We start from the raw sequence: 26,347 nt of genomic DNA on the forward strand, positions 1-26,347 counted from the left end.
GGTAGACGGGAAGTGCCAGACCAAAAGCATTTCAACACCAACAGATTGCATCAGTTCTGAAGTTGCTGCCACATGAAACAAATTGGTGACAAACCCTAAGTAAATAACTAATGAACGACAATTTTACAAATATTTCCACTCTCGTTGTTGGCAAGGTGCAGAATGATGATACTGAAATTGCTGGGATCATCAAGAATTGTGGACTAAGTGATTCACCGTGACATCTTCTTGTCATCATCAAAGATGTCAGTCACATATCAAGATATCAAGAAACAATGGTGTCTGCTGTCTACAGCAATGGCTAAGCTTGCTATGGTGATCAGATTCTAATTCTAATATCCAAATGTGCTCCAAGACTTACCATAGCTCCAACCCACCTGTTCCTTCAGTTATCATACTGACACATATCAATAAAACCAGACGATTTGGGTGCTGTTTTATGTTGAGCTATTAAGTGATGCAAGATATGTCCTACCTGAAGAATTCTAACCCATTTTATATGTTGCTTTGCTGGAAATCTAACAACTCGTTTTGCCTTAATCAGATTCCTCGTGAAGACTTTCTTAGACGTCACTATTGATCAGAAACTTTATTGCATTTGAGAGGAGGAACTTCACTGCTCTTAAGCTTCATTATCGATGTTGAGTTTTCTGTGATGAATGAATGACTTCCACATCCAGAGGCATTCTGACATCTACAGGGGATCTCCTGAATCGTCAAAGCTGCTTCTGTCATCTACAAAGAAATTCCTTGCTCTTCATTATCTTCCTACCGTCTGCAAGTCAGATGGAATGTACTCTATTAATTTAGACAAGTGTAGCTCCAGCAATATCTAGAACCTTAGTGCTGTCCAAATAAAAGCCCACTGAATTGACAGCCTCATTTCACTGTCTTAAACATTCACTCTGGTCAATAGTGTACTGTGTCAATTTACCAAGGCTCATCTAAAGCTCGGACCTCTATCACCTCAAGGCCAGGAATGATGTGCATGGGAAAGAATTCTGCAGATTCTCTTAGTGGCATGTTATGATATGAGGTTGAAGTGCTGAAGTAAAGCTAGATCCAAATCAAAAAATAACTATGTAATTGCTGTGGAGTATCACAATGGTTCAAGGGGTGTCTCACCAACTGTTATGTACACACAACCCTGTAAAAGTATCAGCAACAATAGAACATACCCGGAGTCTGGTTTTGCTGTTAATAAAACACTATTTTATTAGTAACTATGTCATATAGTAATTAAACCGGATAAATCAAGAGTTAACGGTGTTATGCATATATAGGTGTAAATGTATAAATCCCCAAACTACTACAAGCTTAGGGGTTAAGTGATACAGTCTTAACAATGGTGTGATAAGAAAAGTTCAGTTCAAGTCCACAGGTTAATTAATGCGAGATATTTGTAATCTAAAGGCGAATGTTGTGAGAAGCCAATTACATAGCTATTCCACAGATTCCATGACAGCAATACAACACAACAATAGCAGTAGGTTTTATCTCCGAAGTTGTTCCACTCCACACACCGACAGTGATCTTCAACGAATATCTTCAAACAGAATCCATGTATGAATTATCACCAACAGTAGCTTATCTGGTGTCTTCCATTGACTGAATCCATCTTGACTCTGAGCTGTATGTGTCTGTGTCCTTGTATATTCAAAACAAGCTGCAAGAAACCATAAACATTCATTGTCCATCAAATAACTCCACCTCTCTCTCTCCCCCCTTCCCCCAACAGTGTCCAAAAGTCAGTCTCATTCTCTTGGCGTTTTAAAGTGACAGTCCACAGAAAAAATGAACCCTATGGGTATATAGCACCAACATCCTTATCAAAATTATTATAATGGGTAATAAATGGTCTTACCGGGATGCCCATATCTGTGAATGACTGAGTCACCAATCAGGATTCAATTCCTCCCACTGTCTAAAGGAGTTTGTGCATTTTCCCCATGACCATGTGAGTTTCCTCCAGATGCTCTGGTTTCCTTTTGTATTCCAAACGTGTATGAGTTAGAGTTTGTGAGTTGTGGGCATACGCTGTTGATAACACTTGGGGACATGGTTGATGACATGATGACACTTGTGGGCTACCCAGCACATCCTTGCTGATTTGATTTGACAAATGACGTATATTTCAATGTACATGTAACAAGGAAAACTAATCTTCTGTCTTGTGGGATGCTCCCAGCACATATTTACACTGTGTTGGTCATTGATGCAAATAGCATATTTCACTATGTTTCAAAGCACATGACAAATAGTTAATTTTTTTTTAATTCAAGATGATAACTTCTGGCTTGAAGTTTTGGTCAAGTAATTTATGAAATGGATTCCTTCAATTGGAAAAATATTTAGCGCAAAAATAGACGTGAAGAAATTGTAGATGTTATATATATGCTGCACAGAATTAAATGATTTTTACTAGTCTCAACAGACTTAATTACTTTCCAATTTAAATGACACAACTTTCTGTTTATAACATGGGGTCAGTAGCTGCACATGTTCAGCACTACTACAGTACATCTCAAGTGGATTGTATTGCAGGAGCCCTGGCGTGGAATGCGGATCAGTTGTCATCAGGAAGTAGGGACCGTCTGATTCTCCAAAGAGATATTCGCACCCCACCATTGCAGTCTGAGCGGAGGCTTCAGGGTCACCGGCAAGAAGTTTGTGGTTTGAAGTGGTCGACTGATCACCAGCTTCTGGCTTCTGGAGGAAATGACAACAAGGTAATAAAATTAATGACATAAAATACATGGCCATGGGCTGGTTTTAATTCATCTGACTTGGTCTGACTGTGAAATCTTGGTTAGCTCAGCATCCATATATTTGGAAAGTCAAAATGGGTTGTCAGCTACTGATCCCTATCCAATAATTGGAATTACTCTGCCCCCGCCCCCCATTTACCTCTTCACCTGTCCTATCAGATTCCTTCATCTTTAATCCTTCACCTTTTCCATCCCTCACCTCCCAGCTTCTTACTCCGCTCCCCCTCCTCTGCCCATCTGGCTTCACCTCTCACCTCCTAGCTTGTCCTCAATCCCTTTCCTCCACCTTTCTTCCCTCCCAATCCTGATAAAGGGTCACAACCCGAAACATTAACTGTATTTTCATTTCTATAGATGACCTGCTGAGGTCCTCCAGCATTTTGTGTGTGTTGCATATGAACAGAATCCACCTTGCGTGTTCCTGTCGCTGATAAATAACCCACTGCATTCAATTCTGCCGCGTGCTTGTGGGAATATGCATAGGTTAAGCATCGTGAAAGTAGCATTAGATTTTGAATTAAAATTGCCACAAAGAACATTGTTGATAAGATCATACCTGTCAATGTTTACATGTCTGTTTTACATGTAAGTTGTGTTGGCTTAAGTCATTTCAGTTAAACCTCCTGCTCCCAACTAAATAACTGGCACTTTGTATAACTGATTTTGGAAAATCGGTTTTAGTACGATTTGCTTTCATAATCAAGGAATGTTTAATAACAGTGAGCTTCATTTTGTGCTGAAAATATAATTTTTTTTTTGATAAATGTTACCTTTTTGTTTAGCTTCTGGTATGGAATAGCTCCACTTCAGGACCAGTGCAGCAATATACAGAGCATCTTGCAGCCGTGAAAGCCATTGCCTGGTCTCCCCATCAACATGGTCTCCTTGCGTCAGGTGGTGGAACTGCAGACCGATGTATTCGATTCTGGAACACCCTCACCTCTCAGCCTTTACAGTGCATAGATACAGGTTCCCAAGTGTGTAACCTCGCCTGGTCCAAGCATGCAAATGAGCTGGTAAGTACAGAGTATTTCACTTGGATTTTTACGCTATGGTATTGGGAATAGTGAAACTGTTGGACCCCTACAAAATATCATTATTTTTAGAAAATCTGATTTGGATTGTTTCTTCTGCACCCACATGTAGACTTTTTCAATCTATGTCCTGGTCTACTAAGGCCTGAAGTAGTGATTAATGTTGATCGATTGCATCTTCATAAAAAGTATAAAATTAAACTTCTAATTGGATTTGATGTGCTGCTTAAATTTAACTTTTATTACCTCTTACTGCTTCAACAGATTTTAGGTTTTGACTGATTTAAAAATCTCATGCCTAGGCCATTAGGGCTTCGTGAACAATTAACTATGGGAGGAATGTGTATTTACTGAGAACACATTGTGTTTTGGATTTTATTCTATCAAGGAGTGGATGTTTTTGGACTGGTTAGCAAATATGCTGTAGATTATGCTTGTACTTTTGGAGCTATTGTGTAAAAGACCATAAGACATGGGGCATTTGACCCATCGAGTCAGCTCTGTCATTCACTCATGGTTGATCCTTTCTTCACCCCCCCCCCCGCCCTACTCCTTGGCCTTCACCCCCCTAACCTTTGATGCCATGGCCAATCAAGAACCTATCAATCTCTGCCTTAAATACACCTGAAGACAAGGTGCCGCACATGAGTCTACTTAGCAAGATAAGAGCCCGTGGAATTACAAGGAAGTTACTAGCATGGACGGAGCATTGGCTGGTCAGCAGAAGACAGAGAGTGGGAATAAAGGGATCCTATTCTGGCTGGCTGCCGGTTACCAGTGGAGTTCCACAGGGCTCGGTATTGGGACCCCTGCTTTTTACAATGTTTGTCAATAATTTGGACTACGGTATTAATGGGTTTGTGGCTAAGTATTCCAATACAAAGATAGGTGGAGGAGCGGGTAGTGTTGAGGAAAGAGTCTGGAGAGAGACTTAAATAGTGTAAGGGAATGGGCAAAGAAGTGGCAAATGAAATACAGTGTTGGAAAGCATATGGTCATGCACTTAAGTGAAAGAAATGAACGCGCAGACTATTATTTCGATGGGGATTGAATTCAAAATGCAAAGATGCAAAGGGACTTGTTGTGCAAGATACCATAAAGGTTAACCTCCAGGTTGAGTCAGATGTGAAGAAGGCAAATGCAATATTGGCGTTCATTTCTAGAGGTATAGAATATAAGAGCAGGGATGTGATGTTGAGGCTCTATAAGGCACTCATGAGACCACAATTGGACTATTGTATGCAGTTTTGGGCTCTTTATTTTAGAAAGAATATACTGACATTGGAGAGGGTTCAGAGAAGATTCACAAGAATGATTCCAGGAATAAAAGGGTTACCGTATGAGGAACGTCTGGCAGCTCTCGGGCTGTATTCCCTGGAATTCAGGAGAATGCGTGGGGGGGGGGGGGGGGGGGTGGATTCTCATAGAAACATTCCGAATGTTAAAATGCCTGAACGGATTAGATATGGCAAAGTTATTTCCTGTGGTAGGGGAGTCTAGGACAAGAGGGCATGACTTCAGGATTGAAGGACGTCCGTTTAGAACTGAGAGGTGTAGAAATTACTTTAGTCTGAGGGTGGTAAATCTGTGGAATTTGTTGCCACAAGCGGCTGTGGAGGCCAAGTCATTGGGTGTATTTAAGACAGAGATAGGTTCTTGATTAGCCATGGCATCAAAGGGTATGGGGTGGAGGCAGGGGTGTGGGGATGGCTGCAAGAATTAGATCAGCCCATGATTCAATGGCGGAGCAGACTTAATGTGCCGAATGGCCTACTTCTGCTCCTGTATCTTATGGTCTTATGACATGGCCTCCACAGCTGCCTGTGGTAACAAATTCCACAAATTCACCATCCTCTAGCTAAAGAAACTTCTCCACATTTCAATTGGTTGGTTCTCTTTCCTGAGTCTGTGCTTTCTTGTCTTAGACTCCCACACCATGGGAAACATCCTTTCCACATCTGCTCTATTTACGTCTTTCAACATTTGAAAGGTTTCAATGAGATCTCTCCCCTCCTCCCCAATCCTTCTAAATTCCAATGAGTACAGGGCCAGAACCATCAAAATTTCTCATATGATAACCCTTTCATTCCCGGAATAATCCTTGTGAACCTCCTCTGAACCCACGTTTTTTCTTGAGTAAGGAGCCCAAAACTGTTGACAATACTCAGTGAGGCCTCACCAGTGCCTTATAAAGCCTCAGCATCACATCCTTGCTCTTGTATTCTAGACCTCTTGAAATGAATGCTAACATGACATTTGCCTTCCTCACCACTGACTACTTGCAAGTTAACCTTTATGGTGTTCTGCACATGGACTTCAAGTTCCTTTGCATCCAGATTTTTGGATTTTCTCCTCATTTAGAAAACAGTCTGCACATTTATTTCTACTACCAAAGTGCATGTCCATGCATTTTCCAACATTGTATTTCATTTGCCACTTTCTTGCCCATTCTCGTAATCGAAGTCCTGCTGCATCCTACCTGTTTCCTCAACACTACTTGCCCCTCCACCAATCTTCATATCATCTGCAAACTTGGCAACAAAGCCATCATCGAAATCATTTATATACAGCATAAAAAGAAGTGGTCCCAACACTGACCCCTGCGGAACACCACTCATCACATGCAGCCAACCAGAGATGGGTCCTTCTGTTTCCACTCACTGCCTCCTTCCAGTCAGCCAATGCTCTAACCATGTCAGTAACTTTCCTGTAATACCATGGGCTCTTAACTTGGTAAGCAGCCTTGTGTGGCACCTTGTCAAAGGCCTTCTGAAAGTCCAAATATACAATATCTACTGCATCCCCTTTATCTTTCCTACTTGTAATCTCCTCAAAGAATTCCAATAGGTTTGTCAGGTACGATTTTCCCTGAAGGAAGCCATGCTGACTTAGTACTATCTTGTCCTGTGTCACCAAGTATTCCATCACCTCATCCTTAACAATTGTTTCTAACATCTTCGCAAATACTGAGGTCAGGCTAACTGGTCTATAATTTCCGTTCTGCTGCCTCCCTCCTTTCTTAAAGAGTGGAGCGTCATTTGCAGTTTTCCAGTCCTCTGGCACCATGCCAGAGTCCAATGATTTTTGAAAGATCATTTCTACTGCCACTGCAATCTCTAACACTACCTCTTTCAGAACCCTAGGATGCAGTTCATCTGGTCCAGGTGACTTGTGTATCTATAGGTCTTTTAGGTTTGTGATCACGCCTCCTAGGCTCCTTACCTTAAGCTTCCTAATTGCCTCCAGTTCAGTACATAACACCAAATCCAGTATAGCTGGTCCCCTAGTATGCTCAACGACGAGCTGCTCTGTAAAGCCATCTCAGGCATTCAATAAATTCACTTTCCTAAAATCCATTACCAACCTGATTTTCCCAATCTACCTACATGTTAAAATATCTCATGACTATCATAAAATTGCCCATTTGACATGTCTTTTCTATTTCCACATCCCAGTTACTATTTGGGGGCCTGTATAAAACTGCCGTCAGGATCCTTTTACCCTTGCAGTTTCTTAATTCAACCCACAAGGATTCAACATGTTCCAATCCTATGTCACATCATTAATGATTTGATGCCATTCTTTACCAGCAGAACCACGCCATCCCCTCTGCCTACTTTCCCATCCCTCTGATACTATGTGTAATGTTAGACATTCAGCTCCCTTCAGCCAAGATTCAGTGGTTGCCACAACATCATACCCAACAATCTGTAAAAGTGCAACAAGATCACACACCTTATTTCTTATACTCTGTGCATTGAGATATAACACTTTGGGTATTATATTTGCTACCCTTTTTTGATTTTGCATTCCTAATGCACTGATATTCATCAAATTGGCCACAATTTTGTCCCGTCATCTACCTCCTCTTCCTGTCAGTCTGACTGATTCTACCTTTGCTTTTTTAACCATCTGTCCTGTCCTGAGTCCCTTCACTCTGGTTCCCACCCCGCTGCCTAATTAGTTTAAAACCTCCCCAACATCCCTAACAAAGTTGTCCACAAGAATATTGGTCCCCATCGGGCTCAGGTACAACCCTTTTGTACAGGTCATACCTTCTCCAGAAGAGATCCCAATGATCCAAGAACCTGAAGCTCAGACCCCTGCACCAACTTCTCAGCCTTGTATTAATCTGCCAGATCATCCTGTTTTTACCCTCACTGGCAAGTGGCACAGATAGCAATCCAGAAACTACCCTGGTATACCTGTAATATTGACTGAACAACAATTGATAATTTATCTACATATTTTATTGTTAATGTTTGCATTTTTTTTTGTAAAGCAGTTATTTTCATACCCTTAGGTGAGTACTCACGGTTATTCACAAAATCAAATCCTGGTGTGGAAGTATCCTTCATTGACGCAAGTAGCCAAATTGACTGGGCATTCGTACAGAGTGCTGTACTTGGTGAGTTGATTAATTATTTTTACGTAGTTATATAACACTGGAACAGGAATCTGCTTTGGCTTTGTGATAAACTCCATGTATCCAGCCTTGTAAAGTTGCTCAGCTGATTAGACTTTCTGAATAACTGATAATTCTGTTCTACTTAAGCCCATCTCCTACAGGGGCAGAGGCCACCGACATCATCTTGTCTTGGGCCAGCCTTTCAAGTTCCCTCCAGGTATAGCCCATCAAAAATTCAGTTTATTGTCATTTAGAAACCACAAATGCAATGAAGTTAAAAAAATGAGACAACATTCCTCCAGAATGATATCACAAAAGCAAATGACAAAACAGGCTACACTAGAAAATCCACATAACATTTAGCAATCCCCAATCCAGAGTCCGGAGAGGCTGCTACGTATTAATATCGCGCTACCATCTTAGCGCGTTCCCCAGAAAGGAGCTCCAAACAAACACCAAACAAACAAGACCAAAAACTAAAGCTACAGGACCTTCACAAAACCACATATTTACAACATATAGTTACAACAGTGCAAACAATAGCATAATTGATAAAAAAAAACAGACCATGAGCACAGTAAAAAATAGTCCAAAGATGTTAAAGGACTATAAGTTCAAAAGAAATCACCACACAGTTTACACAAGTCCCCTAGGGTCCCGACAGACTCGCCATTCCACGCCGGCGGCAGAAGGGAGTACCCCCGCTGTGGACTTCCACGGCCTCACAGACGCAGCACACAATGAAAGCTCCGTCGAACCCAGCCTGGTAGACGCAGCACACGCCGAAAGCGACCTGACTGCAGCGGACTCCGAGTCCATCGTACCTCCGAGCCAACGACCATCCCCTCCGGCACAGCTTCTCCGAGCACCATCCTCAAGCGTATTAAGACGGCCCTGCCAACGGCCATCGGCAATGCGACCCCGAGGACTGGGGGCCTGTTCTTCCCAGCAGAGTCCCGGACCTCACAGCAGCAACAGCAATGAGGAAGGTCTTCCTGGAGATTTCCTGATCCTTCCTTTCCATGTGTTTCTATAGCTCTGGGTTTTTACAGGATGAGGTTGCTAATCCCATGCCTAGCCTCCTCCTTTCACAGCTGGGCTTTGGTGGAGATGATTGTTTTGCTGAAGTTAAATTATGCCTTGGCAGCCTTCATCTTTTTTAAGAGTCTGAGTGATGAACGATCAGTTTCTAATTTTGCACATTCTGGATGCCTTTGCACCTTGAAGATGCCAATCCATATCTGTCAGTTTAGTCCACAGCGATCAGTTTAACATTGGGTTTAGATTCCAGAGCATCAATAAAGCAGTCCTATAGATAGCTGCCCACCGCATCATCTGGGTTATGTTATATTTTGTAACAAGATATGCTCACAGAAACTGGTTCCCTGAAGGTTTAAAGATTAGCTTTATTTGTCACCCATACATGGAAACAGTGTCAATGACCAACACAGCTCGTGGATGTGCTAGTGGCTGTCCACGTGTCGCCAGGCTTCCAGCACCAGGCCTGTAATTTACTAATCCTAACTCATGTCTTTGAATAATGGGAGGAACCCCACACAATCATGGGAAGAACATTCTCCTTGCAGACAATAGTGGAAATTGAGCCCACGTCGCTAGGATACTGGGAGGAAATAATCTAGCATACTTCTCATGAGTATGTATAAGTAGGTGTAATTCAATGTTGGCCCTAACCACCTTCCCCCCCCCCCCCCCCCCCAAACCCAGTTCAAATTCAGTCAGTCTGCCTCCAGCTGACCTACATTGTAATGCAGAAGTTTGGATGTTATCTGGTGTTTCTCTAACATATCATGCAATTAATTTGGATGGTTAGCGGTGACAAGATAGTATTGTAGATAGCGCGATGCTTCACAATGCCAACACCCGAGTACAATTCCTGTTGCTGTCTGTGAGGAATTTGTATGTTCTCCCCCATGACCTCATGGGTTTCCTCTGGGTATTCTGATTTCCTCCCACATTCCAAGGAGGTATGGGTCTATACGTTACTTTGTCACATGGTTGCAAATGGGGGAGTGGACTATTTGGGCTGGAAGGGCCTGTTACTCTAAATAAAAAAAAATCAAGATTTGTAAATGAAATTGTGAATATTGAATTCCAAAGAGGAGAGTAAAGGTGGATTTAAGTGTTGTGTTAGCCCATTCTCCAGCATCATTGGTTATGTGAGACTCCCATCAGTGCTTCCCAGTTAAGAAAGATTTAAGATGGACGAAAGAAAGGTAGTTGATAAACGTAGATTTTGTATATTTTTTTAAAAAGCATTAAGTAACTGTTCTCTTGTATTTGGAAAATGAATGGTGGATGAACTCAGCAAGTCAGGCAGCATCTATGGAGAGGAATAAACGGTTGATGTTTCAGGCTAAGACCCTTCATCAGGAGAATCTCTTGTGTTTAAATCATACATTTTCTCTTTAATCTCTAGGCAATGTCCCCAGATGGAGAAGCCATCGTCACTGGTGCTGGAGATGAAACACTCAGATTCTGGAACGTTTTTAGTAAAACTCGTTCAACTAAGGTATGAGATGTTAATGGGTAGCTGTGGTGATATTGGGCCAGTTTATGCCAATGATTCCGGCGGGTGGCATAGTGGCATCAGCGCCGGACTTTGGAGCGAAGGCTCCCGAGTTCAAGTTCTGCCAGCTCCCTGCATGCTTTCCATCCATCTGTGCTGGGTTGAGCATCGAGCTAGCAACTCGAACTCATAAAAGCAGAAAGCCTACTTTAAAAAACGCTGTCACAATGGCGTCCCAATGACTCCACTCGGAGTTACAGGCTTTCTTCTTCTTATGCCAATGATGATGTGGGAGTTCCCTAAATAACCAGCTGTCTGTTGTGTGTGTGTGTGTGTCAGTGGGTTCAGGACCTCTGTACCTGCATGATATTGTACCGTAGTGTGGAGCCTGCTGGAGGTTAGATGCCATGCGCCTGATATCCCACTGTGGCTATACTCAACACAGACCTTCCAGATGGAGTCGCCATCCTTTTTAACAACTCCGACTATTCACCAGGTGATGTTTGCTCCCTCTCCACTCACAGCGACCCTATTCCTTTGCCCAATGAAGTAATCTCTTGATTACATTAATAGTTCCTTATTAATGTTAGTATTGAAGCTAATGATTAGATGCCTCCGTACACTCAGTCGTCACTTTATCAGGTATGTAATAAGGTTGTGGTCTTTTGTTGTTGAAAATGTCTTCATGATTTTATGCATTGAGTTGCTACCACGTGATTGGCTGATTTGACATTTGTATTAATAAGTAGGTGTACCTAATTTCCTATTGGTCAAGATGGTGCCAGTGAACCACAGCGACATATTGTAGGCTGCATATAAAACTTCTAAATATATCTCTTATGAATTATCCTCACTACAGTCTGCAGCCTGTATTTTCCCTTTAAGCCATGTAGTTTTGAACCGTCTTAAGAAACTAGTGATTTCACAGTCTTTTGAAGGACTTGGCATACTTAACTCTCAAGGATGAACAGCGGACGAAGTTACATCATCATGTCCTTAAGGGAGGTGAGGGAGGATCGAAACCAGGCAGAAATGCCAATGAATGAAGGTTCAACTACCAACCATCTTTTTAGCAAATATACAGTCACTGAAGAACAAGATTATGAACCTAAGGACAAGATTGCTGTATCAGAGGGAATTGAGGAATTGCTGTGTTCTCTATTTCATGGAGACATGGTTCACTCAGGACTGCTGATTTGGACAAGGCAAAAGGTGGGGGTCTATGTTTCATGATAAGCTCTTAGTGGTGCTTGTACACAGTGGTCTTGTCACACTGTTCCCCTGACCTGGAACATCTGATGATTAAGTGCTAGCTGTTCTACTTAGCAAGAGTTTTTCTCCGTGATCCTGATTGCAGTTTGCACACGACCAAAAGCCATTGTTAATCAGGTACTCAAGATATTGAATGCTGCCATCACCAAACGAGAAAAAGCTTACCCCAACTGCTTTCAAATCATAGTGGGAACTTTAGTCAGGCTTGTTTGAAGAAATCTTTGCCCAATTATCAACAACATAATCTACAGCACCAGGGGTCCCAACGTATTTGCCAGCTGCTATACTACTATTAGGAATGCCTACTGTTCCATACACAAAATGCTGGAGGAACTCAACATTTTGTGTGTGTTGCTTGCTTTTCCAGCATCTGCAGATTTTCCCTTGTTTGTGATTGGCCTACTACTCCATGCCTTGTCTGGATTTCAGGAAGTCTGATCACTTGGCTATCCTACCCCCACACAGGTAGAGGCTAAAGAGAAGGCTCCAGAGATGAGAACACAGCTGGTCGTGTGGAGGCAGAGGAGCGGCTACAGGATTGTTTCAAGCCAGTGGACTGGACTCTGTTCAAGGACTCAACGGATCTGAATGAATACACCATGGTTGTCACAGTCTTTATAAAAATAGTCGTAGGCAAGTGTCTGCACGAAACAATTTAACCTTCCCTATCCAGGATAAATCCTGAGATCTGCAATCTGCTGAGGGCCAGATCATTGGCCTTCATGCCTGGTGACCAAGTAAGATACAAGAGGTCCAGGTAGGATCTCCATAAAGTCATCTCACCTATGACGTGGCAATTCCAGACCAAACTTGAATCACTGAAGGATGCTGTGGTAGGGTTTGAATTCTATTGCCTCCTATGAACTGAAACCAAGTAATATAGGTGACAACAAGGCTTCACTCCCAGAAGATCTGAATGCCTTCTGTGCTCACTTTGACCATCAAGACATGAAGGAACCTTTATTCCCACAGCTCACAGTGACCCTGTAATTTCAGTCCCTGAGGCCGATGTGAGAGCATCCTTCAGAAGGGTGAATCCATGGAAAGCATCTGGCCCAGATGGGGTACCAAGCTGAGTACTCAAGACCTGTGCTGATCAACTTGCTGAAGTGTTTGCCGATATCTCTCGCATCAGGAGTCTGAGGTACTAACCTGCCTCAATGACCATTATCCAGTAGCACTTATCTACTGTAATAACGTACATCTACTGGGGATAACTTGCCCCAACATTGAAAAGTTCCCACAACTTACAGACTCACTTTCAAGGATCTCGTGTTCTCAATATTTATTGCTTATTTATTATTATTTCTTTCTTTTTGTATTTGCACAGTTGTCCTTTGTGCACTGGTTGAATGCCCAAGTCGATGCAGTCTTTCAATGATTCTGTTATGATTATTCTGTGAATTTATTGAATGTACCTGCCAGAAAATGAATCTCAGGATTGCATATGGTAACATATATGTACTTCGATGATTTATTTTTGAAATTTTGATGAAGTGATTTGAGAGGTGATGAAGCAAATGAACTCTTGCCTGAGAAGCGACTTGGATCCACTCCAATTTGCCTGCCAGCACAACAGGTCCACAGCAGATATCTTTAGTTCTTTACTCAATGCTGGAACATCTGGACAGCAAAGATGTATACATCAGGATGCTCTTTATCAACTGCAGGATGACATTCAATACTATCATCCCCTCAAAACTAATCATTAAGCTTCAAGACTTTGGCCTCAATACCTCCTTGTGTAACTGGATCCTTGATTTCTTCACTTGCAGACACCAGTCAGTTTAGATTGGCAAAAACATCTGCACAATCTCCCTCAAAACAGATGCACGACAAGGCTTTGCTTAGCCCCCTGCTCTGCACACTTTATACTTATGATTGTGCTGTATTTAAGTGTGCTGATGACAGAACTGTTGCTGGCTGAATCAAAGGTGGTGAAGAATCAGCATACAGTAGGGAGACTGAAAATCTGGCTGAGTGGTGCCACAACGACGACCTCTTACACAATGTCAGCAAGAACAAGGAGATGTTATTGACTTCAGGAGGAGGAAACCAGAGGTTTGTGAATCAGTCATAATGAGAGGATCTGCAACTTTAAATTCCTTGGAAGTTTGGCATGACATCTAAAACTTTGATAAACTTGTATAGATGGGCACCACAGTAGCATAGCGGTTAACATGGCCCTATTACAGGTAAGAGCATCAGAGTTCAATCCTGGCATTTTCTGTAAGGAGTTTGTTCTTCCTCCCAGTAGAATGCATGGGTTTTTATCAAGTGCTCTGCTTTCTCCCTACAATCCAAAGATGTATCAGGTAGGTTAATCGGTCATTGTAAATTGTTCCATGATTGAGTTGGAGTTCTCAAGTGTTGCACGGCAGCATTGTATGAAGGGCCTGAGGGACCTATTCAGAGTTATATCTCTAAATAAATAGATGTGTGGTGGAGAATATGTTGTCTGGTTGCATCACAGCCTGATATGGAAATAACAATTCTCTTGAACTGAAAATCCTACAAAAAGTAGTGAATATTGCCCTCCTCACCATTGAAACCAGCATCCGCCATCAAGGACCCTTGCCATCCAGGCCATGTTCTCTTCTTTCTTTCATCAGGAAGAAGGTCCAGGAGCCTCAGGGTGCACCAGGTTCAGAAACATTTGTTACCTGTCAACCAACAAGCTCTTGAGTCAGAGGGGATATCTTCACTCACCCCATCACTGAACTGTTCCCACAACCTATGGACTAACTTTCAAGCACCCCATTTCATTTTCTAGTTATGTATTGCTTATTTACTTTGCATTTGCGCAGTTTGTTGTCTTTTGTATATTGGTTGTGTATCCTATTGGGTGTACTCTTTCATTAATTCTTTTGTTTCTTGGACTTGCTGTGAATGCCTGCTAGAAAATGAAATTCCGGGTTCTACATGGTGGCGTGTGTACTTGGATAATTTTACTTTGAACTAATTAAGTGACCACTGAGTGTATAATGTCATATTTCTGATGGTTCAGCTTCACCCAAACTATTTATTACAGCCACTTTGTAGCTGGGTACTTGTAAACAAGTTTGTAACTGAATAGGAGGATGGGGACATTTTGCAAATGGGTGTGGAAGAATTACAAATGGCCTAGTGGGGGAGCAGAAGCCACATCTAGAATTGGTGAACCAAGCGTATGTGCTGTACTGGTTGGAAAATGTTTTGCATGCTAATGGTAATAGGAGAAGATGTCTCCTACAGTGGAGGAGTCCAGGACAGGGCGCAACCTCAGAATAGTGAGGTGTCCGTTTAGAACAGAAAGGGGGAATTTTTTCAGCCACAGGGTGGTGAATCTATGGAATTCATTGCCACAGACGCGATGGATGCCAAGTCATTCGGTATTTTTGAAATGTACGTTCAAGAGTCTTGATTAGTAATTCTCAATTGGCCTAATTCTTTTCCTATGTCTTTAGGTCGTATGCTCATGATGCTCAAAACTAACAGGAGTTTAAAAACATCATAAGACATAGTAGGAGAAGAAATAGGCCATTCAGCCTGTCACGTCTTTTTTCCAATTTGATCATGGCTGATTAATTAACCCGCTCAATCCCATTCTCCTGCCTTCACTCTGTAACCTTTGAGACCCTTACTAATCAAGAAGCTATCAACCTTTAAATACACCCAATGACTTGGGTATATTTCTCTGACACAGTGGTGTCAAGAAAACAACCTCTCCCACAATGTCGCAAAAACAAAGGAGCTGGTTATGGATTACAGGAGGAATGGAGTCGAGCTAACCCCTATTGACATCAGTGGATTGGGGTTGAGAGGGTAAACAGCTTCAAGTTCTTCAGCATCCACATCACTGAGGACCTCACCAGCACCTCTTTCACCTCAGAAGTTTGAAGTTTGATATGGGCCCCCAGGCCCTAAGAACTTTCTACAGGGGCATCATTGAGAGCATCCTAACTGGCTGCATCACTGCCTGGTATGGGAACTGTACTTCCCTTAATCACAGGATTCTGCAGAGAGTGGTGCAGACAGCCCAGCATATCTGTAGTTGGGAGCTTCACATGATTCAGGACATTTACAAGGACAGGTGTGTAAAAAGGGCCCGTAGGATCATTGGGGACCCGAGTCATCCCAACCACAATCTATTCCAGCTGCTACCATCCGGGAAGCAGTACCGCAGCATAAAACCCAGAACCAACAGGCTCCAGGACAACTTCTTCATCAGTCTGATGGGCTGGTGGAACTCATGCTGATTTGAGTGTACTCTATATTACATTGGCTGTTCTATTTATTCACATTTAGATGGAGACGTAACGTAAAGATTTTTACTCCTGTATGTGAAGGATGTAAGAAAGTCAATTCAATTCAAATTCACTTGGCCTCTGCAGCCAGCTGTGGTAATGAGTTCCACATCTTCACCACCCTGTGGCTCAGGAAGTTCCTCCTCACCTCTTTTCTAAAGGGACATCTCTCTATTCTGAGGCTGTGCCCTCTGGTCCTAAACTCCCTCACGATAGGAAGCATGCTCTCCACATCCACTCTAAATAGGCCTTTCAGTGAATTCCACAGATACACCACCTTCTGGCTGAAGAAGTTCCTCCTCATGTCTGTTCTGAAGGGATGTCCTTGTATTCTGAGGCTGTGCCTTCTGCATATTTCAATGATGAGATACTTGCAAAATGTGAAAACATAATTTGAATGCTGCTTAATGTCTGATTTATAAAAGAACAGTGCACTTTGAGCTCACAAACATGAGACTATTAGAGTATATATAAATAGGTGAACTCTGGGGGTGGGGGGGAGAGGATTATTTTTCTGAAGATGAAATATTGTTTGTGTTGATTTACAGGAATCCATATCTGTGCTAAATCTCTTTACGAGGATACGATGAAAATAGAGGAAATAATGTTAAATAGGGAAACTGGCAACAATCCCATAACTATACAAGGAATTGTTTCATCATGCCAGTGCTGATTATTTTCATGTGGATGGATCTTAAAGGACTTTTTGAAGAAACTTGCTGCTCATTCCAAACAGCTCGAACTTTTAAAAAAAAGACTGTTTGCAATTATGTCTGTTTACAAAGAACTGTTTGAAAAGACTGCCAAAGTTTTGAATTAGGTGTAGCTACAGTGCTATATTCTAATTTTCTTTGTACAGTTATGTAAAGAGCCAGCTACTTTTCATTGTCAGATGAAATGTGATATTGATACATTTTATTTAGTGTTAACTGTAAATATTTTTGATGTAGGAAAGGTACATTAAATATAATGTTGTGTAAAAATGCAGTGAAAATGCATCCCAAGGCTTGATTGTGGCTTCCAGTGTGCCTAAACACACAGCATTACCAAAATTTTCAAATTATTAAGCAGGAAGATTACTAATAAGTATTTTGTTATTACAAATTGACTACTATAGATTAACATCATGTTGGACTGCACAATAGTATAGTATTTTAGTAATAATTTGGCAGAAATTCTGATTATAAGCATCCTTTGAAGTATAAGCCCTACAATTTGTGGGTAGATTAAAGTCTTGCTGCTTGTAATGTTGAAAATGATCTTGTCTCAGAAGTATACAAATACGGATGGGAAAGCACTTGAATTTTGTTAGTTAAAATTTTAGTGGTCTCCATTAGCAAGGCTGTTAATGTTTATACACTCACTCCTGTAATTTTAAACCATCTGTGATCTTTTACTCTGTAAATTGCTCTCATTGTAATTGTAAATGAACCTTCTGGCTCAATGGATATGAGTAAAGTTGTTTAAACTGAAAATTGTTGTTAGCCAATATGACTGCAAATTGTAATATGGTCAGGGAGACATGACAGGTTTTGAAGTTTAGCAGTGTATACGTCTTTGACACATTTCAGAACTGGACTTGCAAAAAGTTAATAGAAATCAGAAAATTGCAAACGTGTCTTGGAATGATAAGGATTGTTTTGCTGATTATTTTTATTCCATTCAGTGATTTTTTTTTAACAATATTTGTGGATTTTGTGTACTGAGGGCTAGATATTTGAATGGGTCCTGTTTTTAAAAATAATTGGGAAATGAAAACTGTCGACCACACTAGCCCTCTAATCAGCTGTCCAGCAGTCTACTCTCCAGCACAGTCCCCACATTTTTTGATACTCTCTGTCCACAACATACTCAATGCTTGTGTGCGGAGTGTAAAAGAGGCTATTGTAATGATCGGTGCTCAATACCATTAGTGTAACACAAAATAAAAGGTCTTCCATGGAATCCCTTATCCTGCGACCATTTGCCATAATTGTAAACAATTCAGCAAAAGAACTTGGGCTCGATCTATCAAGCTTCTTAGTCCCGGGACACTCATGATCTAGTCTCCTCTTCCAGAAGATGATTCCTTCTTCTCCAGCCCTTTAGCTTTTCCAGCTATCACCTCTCAGCTGCTTTCTTCATTTCCCTCTCCTCCCCGTATCATCTACCTATTTTATTCTGGCATCTGTCCCCTTCCAGATGGTCTGCATCCTAGGGTACTAAAGGAGGTGACCTTGGAAATTGCAGATGCATTGGTAATCATTTTCCAATGTTCCTTAGATTCAGGATCAGTTCCTGAGGATTGGAGAATGGCTAATGTTATCCCACTTTTTAAGAAAGGAGGGAGGGAGAAAACAGAGAACTATCGTCCTGTCAGCCTAACATCAGTAGTGGGGAAGATGCTAGAGTCCATTATTAAAGATGAAATAGTGGCATATTTAGATAGCAGTGATAGGATTGGGCCGAGTCAGCATGGATTTACCAAGGGCAAATCATGCTTGACTAATCTATTGGAGTTTTTCGAGGATATAACCAGGAATTTAGACAAGGGAGATCAAGTGGATGTAGTGTACCTCGATTTTCAGAAGGCATTTGATAAAATCCCACAAAGGAGATTGGTGGGTAAAATCAGAGCTCATGGCATTGGGGGGAAGATATTGACATGGATAGAAAACTGGTTCGCAGATAGAAAGCAAAGGGTAGCGGTGAATGGGTGTTTCTCAGAATAGCAGGTGGTGACTAGTGGGGTGCCACAGGGCTCAGTATTGGGACCACAGCTGTTTACAATTTACATCAATGCTTTAGATGAAGGCATTGAGAATAACATCAGCAAGTTTGCTGATGATACTAAGCTGGGTGGCAGTGTGACATGTGATGAGGATGTTAGGAGAATTCAGGGTGACTTGGATAGGCTGGTGAGTGGGTAAATACTTGGCAGATGACGTTTAATGTGAACAAGTGTGAGGTTATCCACTTTGGGAGTAAGAACAGGAAGGCAGATTATTATCTGAACGGTGTAGAGTTAGGTAAGTGAGAAATACAAAGAGATCTCGGAGTCCTTGTTCATCAGTCACTGAAGGTGATTGAGCAAGTGCAGCAGGCAGTGAAGAAGGCTAATGGAATGTTGGCCTTTATTACAAAAGGAATTGAGTACAAGAGCAAGGAAATCCTTTTGCATTTGTACAGGGCCCTGGTGAGACCAACTTGGAGTATTGTGTACAGTTTTGGTCTCTAGGGTTAAAGAAGGGCATCCTGGCTATAGAGGAAGTGCAGCGTAGATTCACAAGGTTAATTCCTGGGATGTCTGGACTGTCTTACACAGAGAGGTTAGAGAGACTGGGCTTGTACATGTTGGAATTAAGGAGATTGAGAGGGGATCTGATTGCAACATATAAGATTATTAAGGGATTGGACAAGATAGAGGCAGGAAATATGTTCCAGATGCTGGGAGAGTCCGGTACCAGAGGGCATGGGTTGAGAATAAGGGGTAGGTCATTTAGGACAGAGTTAAGGAAAAACTTCTCCCAGAGAGTTGTGGGGGTCTGGAATGCACTGCCTCAGAAGGCAGTGGAGTCCAATTCTCTGGATGCTTTCAAGAAGGAGCTAGATAGGTATCTTATGGATAGGGGAATCAAGGGATATGGGGACAAGGCAGGAACCGGGTATTGATAGTAGATGATCAGCCATGATCTCAGAATGGTGGTGCAGGCTCGAAGGGCTGAATGGTCTACTTCGGCACCCATTGTCTATTGTCTTCCTTTCTAGTCCTGATGAAGAGTCTCAGCCTGAAACATCAACTGTTTATTACTCTCCATTTATGCAGCTTGTCCTGCTGAGTTCCTCCTGAATATTGTTTGTTGCTCTGGGTTTCCAACATCCGCAGATTCTCTTACATTTAATCTTTTGTTTTGTCATAGTGCAGTTATCTCTGATTCTTTTGAACTTCAAGTATAGGCCCATTTTTTTTTTGTTCATCACTTTGTGAATCAATCCTCGGCTCCAAATGCTTCCCTTTGTCTCCTCTCAAAGGCAAATGCAGCCTTTCTGAGCTCCAGACGCTGAAACTGCTCACACTATATTTTGTGTTACTTGATCAAGAGATGTACAAGACTGCCACATAGTTACAGTAAAAGTCAACATACCTAGTATTTTCCTTTTATGATGTCTTGTTCTATCTGCATGTTAACTTTAGTTCATGCACAAGGAAACTCCAACCCTTCCACACACCAACAGTTTCCCATGTTAATGCTTTTCCAAGTCTTCCAAAATATTAACTTCAAATGTCCAGAAATAGCACTTATTGGTGCTGTTAACTACAGGAGTGGAAGCCACTGTGGTCTTCTGCTCCTGTAACACATCACTTCAAAGTTTGATGTGTTGTGCTTTCAAAGTACATTTATTATTGAAGTATATGTACTATATACAACCCAATAGAACTCAGAAATAAAAATAGTCAAACAGTGACGTGTTCTTCTGCAAATCACTGGTGTAATGCATGGTTGCTTCCTGTCAGCTTGAGCCTGTGGGACCATTCTCCATAAGACATCGGAGCAGAATTAGGCCATTTGATCATGGCTGATCCATTTCCTTCAAACTCATTTTCCTGCCATTTCCCTGTAACTTTCATGCTCTGACTTATCGAGAATCTATCAACACTGACTTAAATACAGTACACTCAATGACCTGGCCTCCACAGCTGCCTGTGGCAATGAAATCCACAGATTCAGCACCCTCTGATGAAAGAAACTCCTTTTCATCTGTGTTCTGAATGGACATCACTCTTTTCTCTGGTTGTATCCTCTGATCCCTCACTATAGGAAACCACCTCTCCACATGCACTGTCTCTAGGTCTTTCACCATTCCATAGGTTTCGATGATATTCTCCCTCCCCCTTTTCTCCTTAATTCCACCAAGGACAGGCCCAGAGCCATCAAATGCTCCTCATATGATAAGCCTTTCATTCCTGGAATAACTCCCATGAACCTCTATTGAACCCCTCCACTGTCAGTATATCCCTTGGATAAGAGGCCCAATACTGCTTATGGTGCTCCAACTAAGGCCTCACCACTCCCTTATAAAGCAACAGCATTACATGCTTGTTTTTATATTCTAGTCCTCTGGAAATTAATCGGAACAATGCATTTATCTTTCTCACCACCAGCTCAACTCCTGCATGAGGACTCCCAAACACCATTGCACCTCGGATTTTGAATGTTATGTCTGTTTGGAAAATAGTCTAGGCTTTTATTCCTTCTACCGACACGCAAGACTATCCACTTCCTGACACTGTATTCCATCTGCCACTACTTTGCCCATTTTCCTCATCTAAGTCCCTCTGAAGCCTCCCTGCTCCCCCAACACTACCTGCCTCTTCACCTATCTTTTTACTGACCACAAGGCCATCAATTCCATCATCCAAATCATTGGCATAGAACGTAAAAAGTGCTCGCAAGATCCTTATCAATTGACTCTCAACATCTTCCCAACCACCAAGGTCAGTCTAACTGGCTTATAATTTCCTTTTTTTTTGCCTCGCTCCCTTCTTGAGTGGAGTGGCATTTGCAATTTTCCATTCCTCCAGAGCCATGCCAGAAAATATTGATTCTTGAAAGATCATTATTAATGCCTCCACTATCTATCTCTTCAGCTAATTCTTTCAGAACCCTCTGATGTAGTCCATCTGATCAAGATGACTTGTCTACCTTCAAACCTTTCAGCTTCCCAAGCACCTTCTCCCCAGTAATGGTAACTGCACTCACTTCTGCCCCCTGACACCTTTGAACTTTCTGTATAGCACTAGTGTCTTCCACAGTCATGACTGGTACAAAATACTTAATCAGTTTGACCACTATTTCCTTGTCCACCATTACTAAATCTCCAACATCATTTTCCACTGGTCTGATACTACTCCCGTTTCTTTTACACTTTACATAAATCTGAAAACTCTTTTAGTATCCTCTGATATTATTGGCTAGATTTCATCTTTTCACTCCTTGTATCTTTTTCAGTTGCCTTCTGTTGGTTTTTAAGAGCTTCCCAATCCTTTAACTTCTTCCACTAATTTTTGTTCCATTGTGTGCCCTTTCTTTGGTTTTTATGTTGGCTTTCACTTCCCTTGTCTGCCACAGTTTTGTCATCCTACCTTTAGAATACTTCTTTGGGATGCACCTATCATACACCTTACATATTGGTCCCAGAAACTCCAGCCATTGATGCTCTGCTGGCGTCTTGTTCCAATCAACTTTTGCCAGTTCCTCTGCTTTTGTAATTCCCTATACTCCATTGTAATACACATTTGACTTTAACTTCCCCCTCTCAAATTGCAGGGAGAATTCTATCATATGATCACTATCTCCTAAGGGCTCCTTTACCTTAAGCTCCCTAATCAAATCCAGTTTATTACACAACACCCAATCCAGAATAACTGATCCTCTAATGGGCTGAACCAACCACTAGCTACTCTAAAATGCCATCTCAGGCATTCTACAAATTCTCTCTTGGTATCCAACGTCAGCCCCAATCTGATTTTCCCAATCTTCCTGCATATCGAATAATCCCCCACGACTATTGTAACATTGACAAGTGTTTTCTATCTCCTATTGAAAAGTGTAGCCCATATCCTACCTACTGTTCAGAAGCCTGTATATAGCACCCTTTGGTTCCTTAATCCACAGCAATTCTACATCTTCTAATCCTATGTCACCTCTCTCTAAAGATTTGATTTCATTTTTTTTTACCAACAGAGCCACACCACCACTCTGCCTGTCCTTTTGATACAATGTGTATCCTTGGATTTTAAGCACTCAACTATAATCATCTTTTAGTCGCTACTCAGTGATGGCCATAACATCATACCTGCCAACCTCTCCTCTGACCTCATTAAGAAAGCATTTTTGCCCATGGAGCTGGCATTCACTGGATTTTTTTGTTTGTTTTCTTGCTCCATTCTCTGTAAACTCTAGAGACTGTTGTGCTTGTAAACTCCAGGAGATCAGCATTTGATGAGATACTCAAAACACCTTGTCTGGCACCAACAATTATTCCACGATCAAAGTCATTTAGATCACATTTCTTCCCCATTATGACACTTGGTCAGAACAAAAACTGAACCTCTTGATCATGTTTGCATAATTTTATGCATTGAGCTGCTGGCACATGATTGGCTGATATTTGCGTCAACAAGCAGGTGTCCCTAATAAAGTGGCCACTGAGTGTTTTCTGTCTCTGACTTTCATTCACTTATCTCACTGCAGCAATGGCAGTTCAAGGAAAGAGTCAAATTCTTGCATGGATGATCAACAGGATCCCAGAGCAACCAGACTGTACTCCTCCTAACAGAGAAGGTAGATTGAAAGCAAATGGGGATTGTGGGGGAGGGAGAAAGAAAGACTTGCACACCTTGAGTTAATTTAAATTCAATCTAATACATTATGTGATGTTCGTTATTCTGTGATGAGATCCAGAAAGTAAAAATCTATTGAGAACTTGTACCAGAGATGAAGCATCTCAGTCGTAAATGTTGACTATTAATTTCCATAGACCTGCTGAGTTCCTTTACCATTCTGTATGTGATACCAAAGCTATGTTTCCTGTGGTCATGACTACACAAGTTTATTGTCATTCAACTGTACAAATGTATATAGCGAAACAAAACAACAATCCTCAGAACAACACAGTACAAAAACACAAATAAATTACTGATATTTAAATATATTCCAGAAGATTTATATTTAGCAAAGTGAATTTATGACACAAATTAACAAGTAAACAGTATAACACTACAGTGTGATATGAGACCTGGCTGGTGGCAGTGGATTCAGTAGACTCACGACATGGAGAAAGAAGCTGTTTCCCATCCTAACAGTCCTTGTCCTAATGCTACAGAACCTCCTGCTTGATAGGAGATGTCATTGATAAACGATAATACAAGTTGACAGTGACATTAATTATAGAAGATTTCTGGAAATTTTGTTGGAATGCTTTGAGTTTAGTTTAAACAGTATTGATTGGAGCAAGAAACAAAGTCTAACCTTGGGATCTTTGAAGTAGGCGCCACACAATATTCTCTTTTCTAATGTTTGAACATGACAAACGTACCTTCAACTGATCTTCAACTTCTCAGCTACAAAGCTTTTAGTTTTCAATTTTGTTCTGATTTTATAAATTGCTGAAGTTGTTATTGAAGTGCAATTTTAACACGAGATTCTGCAGATGCTGGAAATCCAGAGCATCATGCACACAGTACTGGAGGAACTCAGCAGGTCAGGCAGCATCAATGGAGGGGAATAAAGCCGACATTTTGGGCCAAGACCCTTCTTCAAATGGGAAAGGTTGGGGGAGGGGCAGGAGTGTAAACTGGCAGGTGATAGGTGAGAGATGATAACTGGAAAAGGTAAAGGGCTGAAGATAAAGGAATCTGGTAAGAGAGAAGAGATGACCATGTGAGAAAGGGAAGGTAGAAAGGTACCAGGGAGAGATGATAAGCGGGTGAAAGGAGAAAGCAGTCGCTGAGGAGCCAGAACTGAGAGTGAGAAATGCTACTTGAAATGTGATCACATAACATGGTTGGTGATGTTCAGCTCTTACAGTATTAGTTTTCACTGTATGATTTGCCTTTCCACTGGAATACTGGGTTTCCAAAGATGTGTAAGATTGCTGTAGATGTTTTGTCTATAATGGACACTTTTCAGGTGCTATTTATAAAAGATGTGATAATATCCTAACTAATTAACTAGAATTCCAGCATCTGCCTGGTTAATAGCAGTTAATACCTTGGAGATAATCTACAAATTTCTGACTTTAAATGCAAATACCATGTACAGGTGTCCCCCCTCCCTTTACAAAGGTAGAGCATTCCTATGAAACCTTTCTTAAGCCAAAAAGCGTAAAGTGAAGAACCATTAATTTATATGGAAAAAAATTTCGTAAAAGTGAAAATCCTCTTTGTAATGCAAAAGCAGGTCACTAATGTAGGTCTTTTGTAAAAGCAAAGCGGCGTAAAGCGAACATTCGTAAAGTGGGGGACTCCTGTACTCACCTTTGAGGTCTTAGATATGAATACACAAGGAAGTGGCATATTTTTATGATAATATGTCTTGTAATAAAAAAATAACAGCTGTTATTTACACAAGAATTAACACAAGGAAGATATTGCATTATTTTTATTTTAAAGAATTGTTCTGAATGGAGACTAAACATTTGTAGAGTAAAGGCACTGAATTCACTAAATCCATGTTTTTTTTCTCTTAATTCTTTTTGAAACTCTTATTATTGCAATAAGTGAATGGGGTACAATGCAGCAATGGTGTCCTCATTTTTGAAGAATCAATGAATGGGGGAAACTAGGGTAGCAACAGTGTGAAACTAGCTGCCAGCGAAAGTGGTGTGTAAAGGTCCAATTCAACATCTAAGAAAAGTTTGGATAGGTACATGATGGGAGAGATGGAGGACAATGGTCAATGGATTCCTGGAAGAATCTTAGTTCGCCATGGACTAATTTGGCCAAGTTTCTGAGCTACACTATGAAAGTATAGCCACATCCATGTATGACACATAATAGAGTCATAGAGCACTACAGCACAGAGTCCCTTTGACCCATCCAGTCCATTCCAGCACGGTCTTCTGCCCAATTCCATCTACTTGCATCTGGTCCCTAGGACTCCATACCTTTCCCAACCACATACCTATCCAAACCGCTTACAATCTTACAAACTGATTTGTGTTTAGATACTGCATTTGAAGACAAGAGGCTGTTGATGGGGCAAAAATGCAGTCAACTGGATAAGTCACAATGTAAAATGAGATGACATAGGTGTTGAATCATTGTAAATAAAGCTAAGAAACCACTAGGGTAAAAAGTCTTGTAGGCTTTACCTATTGGGTGTTGAGGCTCTATAAGGCACTCGTAAGACCACACGGAGTATTGTGTGCAGTTTTGGGCTCCTTATTTTAGAAAGGATACACTGACATTGGAGAGGGTTCAGAGAAGATTCACAAGAATGATTCTAGGAATGAAAGGGTTACTGTATGAGCAAAGTCTGGCAGCTCTTGGGCTATATTCCCTGGAGTTC

General features: G+C 41.4%; 1 protein-coding gene across 4 annotated transcripts in view; it reads left to right on the forward strand.

Moving 5' to 3' along the window:
• The window catches only part of fzr1a (fizzy/cell division cycle 20 related 1a), a 56,684-nt gene that overhangs the window by 24,483 nt on the left and 5,854 nt on the right, over positions 1–26,347 (forward strand). For 2 of the 4 annotated variants that reach the window (XM_059991022.1, XM_059991021.1), the window contains exons 10-14: positions 2,545–2,729; positions 3,551–3,784; positions 8,106–8,210; positions 10,648–10,740; positions 16,844–23,492. In XM_059991022.1, coding sequence (XP_059847005.1) covers positions 2,545–2,729; positions 3,551–3,784; positions 8,106–8,210; positions 10,648–10,740; positions 16,844–16,885 — 659 coding nt within the window. In that variant the 3' untranslated portion in view covers positions 16,886–23,492. Of the gene's footprint in view, positions 1–2,544; positions 2,730–3,550; positions 3,785–8,105; positions 8,211–10,647; positions 10,741–16,843; positions 23,493–26,347 lie in introns of those variants that run through there. The other 2 variants (XR_009516018.1, XM_059991020.1) reach the window with 1 other exon arrangement.

This window comes from Hypanus sabinus, chromosome 16 (genome assembly GCF_030144855.1).
Source record: "Hypanus sabinus isolate sHypSab1 chromosome 16, sHypSab1.hap1, whole genome shotgun sequence".
Taxonomy (NCBI): domain Eukaryota; kingdom Metazoa; phylum Chordata; class Chondrichthyes; order Myliobatiformes; family Dasyatidae; genus Hypanus; species Hypanus sabinus.